General features: G+C 41.5%; 1 protein-coding gene across 1 annotated transcript; it reads left to right on the top strand.

The window, feature by feature from the left end:
* Positions 1 to 185: 185 nt before the first annotated feature.
* On the top strand, positions 186 to 8,363 carry NUDCD2 (NudC domain containing 2). The gene is made up of 4 exons (XM_084838618.1): positions 186 to 407; positions 3,202 to 3,250; positions 5,641 to 5,792; positions 6,962 to 8,363. The coding sequence occupies exons 1-4, from the start codon at positions 219 to 221 to the stop codon at positions 7,043 to 7,045; spliced, it is 474 nt and encodes a 157-aa protein (XP_084694744.1). The 5' UTR covers positions 186 to 218; the 3' UTR covers positions 7,046 to 8,363.
* Positions 8,364 to 8,600: the final 237 nt, after the last annotated feature.

Genomic DNA, 8,600 nt, shown 5'->3' with positions numbered 1-8,600 from the left:
GGAGTGATAGTCACAAAAGCACACAGCTCTTCTTTCTAGCTCTATGGGCTGCCTTGAGAAACGCTGGCGGAAGTGGGGCTAACTGTGGCATCCCTGCACGCGTCGAACGTCAGGACCAGTTCCAGAGAGAGGGGATGGGCGGAATAATGTGACCCGATGAAGGGCGCATGCGTATTCTCCGGGGTGGGCGGCGGCGGCGGCGAGCGTGATCGAGGCGGATGTCGGCGCCGTTCGAAGAGCGCAGCGGGCTCGTGCCCTGCGCCACGCCCTGGGGCCGCTGGTACCAGACCATGGAGGAGGTGTTCGTCGAGGTGAACGTGCTGCCGGGGACCCGCGCGCGGGATGTCGACTGCAGCCTGAAGAGCCGGCACCTATCGCTGGCCGTGGGGGGGAAAGAGGTGCTCGAGGTACGGAGGGGAGGTGGAGAATAGGCGGGCTAAGAAAAGCACGTGCAGTCTTCTGCAGGTCTGCTCGGAAGTAAGTGTCGTGGGAGTTAGTGAGACTTGATCCCAGATAAATGTCTATAGTATTTCAGCCTTACGGCGCAATCCTATGAATCTTTAGACAGAAAATAAAGCCCTACAACTCCCAGCATCTCCCAGCCAGCATAGCTAGCTGGGGGATGCTGGGAGTTGTAGGACTTTTTTTCTGCCTAAACATCCGTAGGACTGCACCCTCAGCCACGGATTATTGCCACCCCACCCCACCCTGCAGTGACTGTGCCCTCCTCCAGTTGCATAGCCTTGGCCAAGCATCTCTCCCAAGGCTGGTCTTGCTCGGTAATAATTCTTCTAAGGTAAGCAGAGACCTGCTAGATCACACCAAAGGCCCAGCTGAGGAGCATCCTGCTTCCCCTAGCGGCTAACTAGATTCCTTTGGGAACCCACAAGAAGGACATAAGGGCAGTAGCCCTCCCCTGCAGTTGGCTCACCACACACACACACCTTGCATCTCTGGTATGCTGAACGTCTCTGTCTCTGATTCTGTCCCCGGCTTGTCCAGTTAAAGGATCAGGTAGCCAGTGATGTGAAAGGCTGCTGCCTGAAACCCTGGAGAGCTGATGCCAGTCAGAGGAGACAAAACATAGCTAGAAGGACAAATAGTCTGACTTGATATAAGGCAGCAACCTCTGTTCTTGTCAACTCCAGTTCCAAATTAAAGCAGCATCTGCAGCTCTGAATTGGATAAGGAACTAGGATATGCAAATAAAGAGCTAGTTCTGTCTCATTCAGTTCCATTTATTTGAAGGTGAGGCATGAATGCCACTTAAGCTGAGTTAGACTTCATCAACAGACTCGATTCTGTGGCTTGAATTGGGATAAAGGATTTTTTATGTCATGAGTGGAGGGAGGAGCAAGTTTGCACACAGTAGCTCCACCCTATCATCTCTGTCCCCACTAGCTGTAGACCTTTGTGCATTGAGTGGGAAGTTCTGAAGGAGGATTTTTTATGCCTTCGTCTAAATGCGCATAGAATCCTCCACATGAGCATGGAGGATTTGACACCACACACACACACACACACACACTGAGATTTTCCTGTTCAGTGTGTGAAGGACTACAGTGAAAGTTGAATGATGCTTCTTCCCTAGGTAATAGAGACATGTAAGTAGTCACACTAGAAAAATCTAGTGGAAGATCAGCAAGGATATATACCCCTGAACATATGCGTGGATTACTATGTCTGAAGGTCTCTTCTTTCCTACCCTGCTTTCTTTTGTTACATTCCCTTGTCTTCTTCCCCATCCCACCTTTATCCCCATACACCTGTGAGGACCTTCTGGAAGCAAAGTCTGACAAAATTGCCCAACCAAGAAGGCTGCTTTCAAACCAAATTTGAGAGCGTCATTGTGTTTAATTCTACTTTCATACTCTGACTTCAGCAACTACATTTAAGGTGCAATCCTATGCATGTTTAGACAGAAAGAAGGCCTACAACTCCCAGCATGCCCCAGCCAGCACAGCTGTCTAAACATACATAGGATTGCACTCTTATTCTCATTTAAGTCATTGTATCGTCTGACTGCTGAAAATGCCTTCGGAAACCCACACACACACATATATATATAAAACAGCCTATGATTACCATAAATGGCATTTATCTGTGTGCTAAATAGCTACATTTGTGTGTGTGTTTGTGTGTGTGTGTTTAAAGAAAGTAATTTTCAGTAGGCTTAACTGCTGTATAACAGAAATGAAAATGAGTTCAGTAAACAACATTACCCAAAGTAATTATAGTTTGGGAGTGGTTATTTAATAAATAGAAATCCTAGAAATGTGTGGACTCTCCAGGAAATTATGAACAAAACCAGTAGCTATATTCTCCAACCTTTTGATGATTTCAAAAGTTATCTTTGTCCGACAGACTCGACTGTTTTTCAAAGCTTCTGATATATAAAAATGGAACAACAAAGACCTGTCAGCTTTCATATAGTACATTTTACATACTTTTTGGACACAAGTCTCTGCAAAAGTAGCACCTTCAGTGTAGCCAGAAAGCATGGAGGTTCTTTTGCCCTTTTTAACCTTGGTTCTCCCTATATACTTCATTTGACAAGCTGATTCAATTTCGTATGGTTGTATATTAGCTCAGTAATCAGAGAAGACCTTGGAAATTCTGTTTTTATCTTGGCTCCTCATCTCAGCAAAATCTGTCCCTCTTTTGTGGATGTTTTCCAAATGTATATGATGATTGTGGGCTAATGGTGACTCATTCGTCCTTGCCTCTAACTTTTGAGACATCACCCTGCAAAGCCCAAGACCATCATTAGGTTTCTGCATTCATTCTGTGTAAGTAAGCAGTTTCCTACTTCAACACCTATGGATCCAAAAGTCATATGATATGGAATTCAATTCTGCCATTTTAGTTGGGAGTACAAATACGTAAGAAACGGTCAAAATTAAGGTAATAATTCCACTATTTGGGTATTAAAAGCATAACAGAATCTTTGCAAGCTGTAGAACTAGACTGGCAGTACCCCAGATAAGAGTGAGGCCCTATTGTTGGTCAGTGTTACTGAACCAGTTGACAATTTTTTAAAAGTGTTAGTTTGTCAAGCTAATAATTATCATTTACTACCTTAGATGAAAAAGAAACATGATATTTCTGAGAAGTTTGAAGATTGTAAACAAAAGATTTGCATTTGAAATCTAGGTTATGCTGCCATTTTTTTTCTTACAAAAATGTTAATATTTCTTTCAGGGTAAACTCTTTGATTCTACAATAGCTGATGAAGCAACGTGGACACTAGGTAATACCTATGCTTAAACGAACGCTTGAGGCAATTTAGTTCCATTGTTGACTTTTGTTTGTTTCACCAGCAAGCTTTTTGTTTTATTAATGAAAATTACTTGAGGATTTGATCCCACCCTGCAAGGACACAAGAGGATTCCCTGCTCAGAGCCCTGTTTCTTCACTTGCACCCTCCAGATAGCCCAGGAGAAGGGAGTCTGTGCTTACCTCCCATATCCCTAAGCAGGTTTGGCGCTGTCACAGCCCCAGAGATATTGTGGAGGAATTAAAATGGTGGTCATAGCCACAGCCAGTGCAAAGAAGAATGCTGGTCCCAGGTGGCTATAACCAACATTTTGGGTTGGCGGCAAGGTAGACAGTTTTGGACCAGGATATTCAAAGGACTGCCTCCTACCATATGAACCTGCCCATAGCTTGCAATCATCATTGGAGGCCCTGATACATGTCCCAACACTTAGACGGGCTAGATTGGCAGGTACTCAACAGGCCCTTTCATTAGCAGCACCCTAATTGTGGAACTCCCTTCCTAGGAAGGTGAGAATGGCTCCCCTCCTTGCTGTACTTTAGACAAGCAGTAAAGAGATCCTGTTCTGTCAGACTTTTAAAGATTTTGTTGCTCTTTAATATGAATGCCATTTGTAAACTTTATTGTTTGGGTTTTTCCCCTCTGTTCCTTCAGTTTTATGTGAAGTTTTAATGCTTTTATTGTGCATTACCCCAAACATAAATTAATTTTATAAATAAAATTAATAAAATAGGCGGAGGGCCCTCTTGGGAGCTCAGTATGCTGTATTACACTTCCCCCACCTGTAATAATTATAACTGCTTGTGAGGAGACAACCTTCAATTTCTGTGTGTGTATGGGTGTAGATTCGTAGACTTTGTCCTATTTCTTTCATAGTTCCATTTAACCCTTTTACTGGTAACAAATGAGACCAAGATTGGCATGGTTTGAAATAACAAATTAAAAATGAAACTTTATTTACATGGTATAAGATGTTTCAATGCAGATTTGAGTTTTATGTAGTAAAAATAGTTTCAATTTTTTATTTATTCCTTACCTACTCTACCCTTTCTAATAATAAGACATCAAAATAACAAATATACCTCCCTCCACCTCCCAGGGGAATCTAGCCACCCCCAAAGCTAGAGCCCAGTGCCCTACCCCTACCCCTCAGAAAGCCAATCCCTATCTCACCTTCTAAAGAAAACCAAGTGCCTGTTATTCCCTCTCTCCCAACTGAAAAAGCAACAGCCAGTCAGGAGACACCATTTAAATCCGAACATTCTAACTCCCCTCTCCCACCTAGCTACCATAGCTTTTAGAAGAAAGGATATATTAGAATACATCAGACATCATCAGTCAAGCACATAAACGTTAAAATACACAATTCAACAAAACAAAATACCATTTTGTCGCAGTCAGCAACTGCTCAGTGGTGGAGACCTGGCCCTTGTATACAGTCCTTGGACAAATGGCAGGTGCAGGCATTTGAAATTTGATGTGTTGGTAAAGCTAACGAAGGAGATGACTATCCTCCTTCCTCCACTCCAGATTCATTAAACATTCTTGAGTTCACAGAGTCAATTTTTATAAAAACCTGGAGTTTGTACATCTCAAAACGTGTCTACCATTTTACAAGCTTCAATCACTAGGGATTGTGTTCATGTGACAATAAAGCTCTGAATCAATGACAGCTATTTAACACAACCAAGCTGTCACATGATTGCTGCTGATATCTCAGTGATATGATGGGTCATTTAAATCCAAAAAGTACAGTCTGTCAGGATGAATATGGGAAGAACAAACAAAAAGTCACAAAAGGGAGGTTCATTCCTTCAGTGTTGTCTACATGAATGAATGACTTTACTGAGTAAGTCTTCTGGCCATTTCAAACATAATAGAAAAAATGTTGAAAAGAAGACTTTACATTAAAATTAGTAACATTGCATTAAAATTTAAAACATTACGTTGACATTAAAACATTACAATAAAAAGCACTAAGAGGAATTTTTAAAAACCTAGCGGGGGATAAAAACAGCAATAAATAAAGCCCACACATTCATTTCAATCTTATCAGCCAGGTTGTCTACATAAATATTGCCTCTAATACTTGGAATAGCCTGTCCCAATGTGGTGTCCACCAGATGTTTTGTACTAAACCTCCTGTTATCCCTGATCATTGGGCCCTGCTGGCGTGGGCTGATGGGAGTTGTCCAAAACATCTGGAGGGCACCATGTGGGGAAGACTAAGTTAGAGAGTCAGGTTTTCTTTGCTTGATGGTCAAAATATAAGAAGGTTTAAATGGAAAAGAAGTTGTCCTCTGTGTGTCATAGGTAATTCTTTCCCTCCTCACGCTTTTTTTTTTTTTTTTTTTTTGGTGAAGAGGACCAGAAACTAATACGAATTGTCTTGACGAAAACCAATCGAGATGCTGGAAACTGTTGGAGTTCTCTGCTGGAGAATGAGTATGCTGCAGATCCGTGGGTCCAGGACCAAATGCAGAGGAAGCTGACATTAGAAAGGTTACAAAGAGAGGCAAGTTCATATTTGTGGCCCTTTATGTATTTAAGCCAAAGTGTGTATGTTAAGAAAGCAGAGTATTGATGTTTAGCCAGAATATAACCACAGCATTTAAGTCAGGGGAGTTGAACCTCAGGTACGTGGGCCAAATCTAGCTAATTGCAGTAGCTAATACTGGGGATGGGGTGAGGGGCATTTTGAAGAGAAATTTATTATATATTTAGGGCATTTTTACCCCACTTTTCAGCCAAAAAAGGCTCCCAGAGTGGCTTACAAAGATGAATATTAAGACAGCCCCTGCCCTCAGGCTTACAATCTAAAAGACAACACACAAAAGGAAAAGGGATTGAGAGGGAGGAGGGGAAGGAAAGCAAATCCATCGCTGACTGATGTATTGAGCTGGGTTGGTCTCCCCTGTGATGATGTTCTTCCCAGGAGGCAGGAGGTGCACCCCCCCCCCCCCAATGGGCTTCACTTCTCCAGCTGATGGATGAGGCCAGAGTCTGCAGTTGCAGGGAACTGTCAGTTGCGGGGAGACTTTCACCACATTGAGGCTGCAGTCCTATACACACGAGTACCTTGAATGAAACCTCATTGAACTCGGTGGAATGTGTTCTTGAGCAGAGCTGCATAGGATTATGCTGTGAATCAAATACAGGTTTTCAGATGGTGGCATCTACTAGAAATGTTAGTCTTCTGTCTGAGAAGTGTTGCTAGAGGAGAACAATTTGTTTTTATAATTAGCTATTATGAAGAATAAAAAGAAAGAGAAAGAACAGTAGCATTTGATTGCTCCTCAAATCATCTTCATTGTTGAAGTTCATTACTCTTAAATTAGTGTACCCCAACCTAGGGCCTTTCCTCAGCCTGGCTGGGGCATGTTGGGAGTTGTCCAACACATCTGGAGGGCACCAGATTGGGAAGGCTGACTTAAATGATGTCATGAAGCCATTTCTGTTCTGCAGGTGCACAATAACCATTATCCTTTTTAATATAACGTATGATAAACGTTTGGAAACTACTAATCTGCATATAAAGATATCTTAGGCTTGATTGCGCCAAAGACCATAGAACAGAATGGTGTGTACTCTGATACTTTGGAAAAGGCTTAGCCAAGACTGAAAGTTAACTTGATAAACATGCTCCCAAATGGTATAAATGAAATCTTATTATCTGTTTTGCAGAACCCTGGATTTGACTTCAGTGGAGCAGAAATTTCTGGAAACTACAGCAAAGGAGGGCCGGACTTTTCTAGTCTTGAAAGATAGCTGTGTGCTTTCAGCTGTATTTCCGTGAACTAAACAAAATATTATGAAGGAATATAGTGTGGCCAAAGAATTCAGCTGCAAGAATAGGCTTCAAAATGGCTTACTGCTTTTTCTGGGCAGCTTTAAACCACAAAATAAAGGCTTTTTAAAATTGTGCTAACATAGTAATGCAAAAATAAACACCTGACTTATAGATACAAATCAGTGCTTATTTGTACAATGACACTATCTACCAAGACTTAGAACACATTTTCAACTGCTGTCATAAAAACCTGGTGTAAATGTAATTGCTCTTGGATGTGCGAACAATAAGTTGCTTTTTTAAAAAACCCACAAGCAGTGTAATTATTTGTGATGGTGGGGGATGCTATTCCTTAACTGGTTCTGGCTTTTGAGAGCAAACTGCTAGTGTGGCAAGTTAGTGAAATGGATTTTGAAATGACAGCCTTGTGTATTTTCAGATCTACTATGTTGTGGCATAAAGGACCTTTCTTTTGAAAGCTAAATAATGAAAAACAGATTTGCTATACTGTTGAGGCCTATATAGAAATATGATTGAACCAACTCAGTCAACCCAAGTTCAAGCACAGTATGGTTCATGTAGAAGGACCCTTAAATCCAGTAATGCTGGTGTAATGATTATCTCCTGTAGTTTTGTTCTAAATTTCAGTGTAAAACACTGAACCTAAATAGTCAAGAAGTCAAGCTGTAGTCTTGGGCAAAGGGGTCTAGAACTAATCAATATCCTTGGCCTTTATCCCAGTCCAATCCTGTGGTTCCTTTTAAGCGAGTTGAAACTCCTGTATTGATCTCCTCTACACAAGTGGGGGTGGCTGGGTTCTGGATGGGATTCAAAGAACTACTTCAGGCACACCCAAGAGCTGTTTCACGCCCAGGGGGATTTCTGACTTTTGAACAGGCCCTCCCCATGCTACATAGCAAACTGTTTCTGAACACATGGAAGGGGTTTCAAACACCGTTAGCTATGCAGCTTCCCATGCAAGTGAGAAATACTGTTTTTAAAGTCCCCTTAGACAGGTGGAATCAGTTCTGTGGTTTTACTTAACCCTGGCCTCTACAATCAAGTACGTAAACATTTTGTTTTGACTTAAAAAAAATCTCAGTTACTCAGATCAGAGTATGTACTTCCTTTACAATTAGGAAATCGCCAGTTATAACTTCGTTGTAACACCTTCTAAAGGATGCTGAGCATAATCCTGTTTTGTTTGTAGCTTGGATTTCAGTTGTATTTAGATATGCACACAATGAACTGAATAAATTTTAATTGTAGTTCATCTGATTCACTCCCTAATCATGTATACTCTGTGTCTATAATTGTGTCTTTATGCTTAGGCACATTTACTTGCCTATGGGAAGTGAGGTAGTAATTTTCATGTTTGAGAAACTATTACACTTAAACTACCTCATCATTTGGTTTATACTATGCTTAAATTGTTCAGAGCCAAAACAGGGTTTTTACAGTCTCTTAAGAACTCAAAGCTATTACTTCAGCTATTAAGATGTCATGATACAGGACCTGCATTAGGCACAAATT

Source organism: Heloderma suspectum, chromosome 2 (genome assembly GCF_057233095.1).
Source record: "Heloderma suspectum isolate Gila_16-S chromosome 2, 16-S_ref, whole genome shotgun sequence".
NCBI lineage: Eukaryota > Metazoa > Chordata > Lepidosauria > Squamata > Helodermatidae > Heloderma > Heloderma suspectum.
Note: the sequence above shows the minus strand (reverse complement) of the source record. Positions and strands in the feature narration are given on the sequence as shown.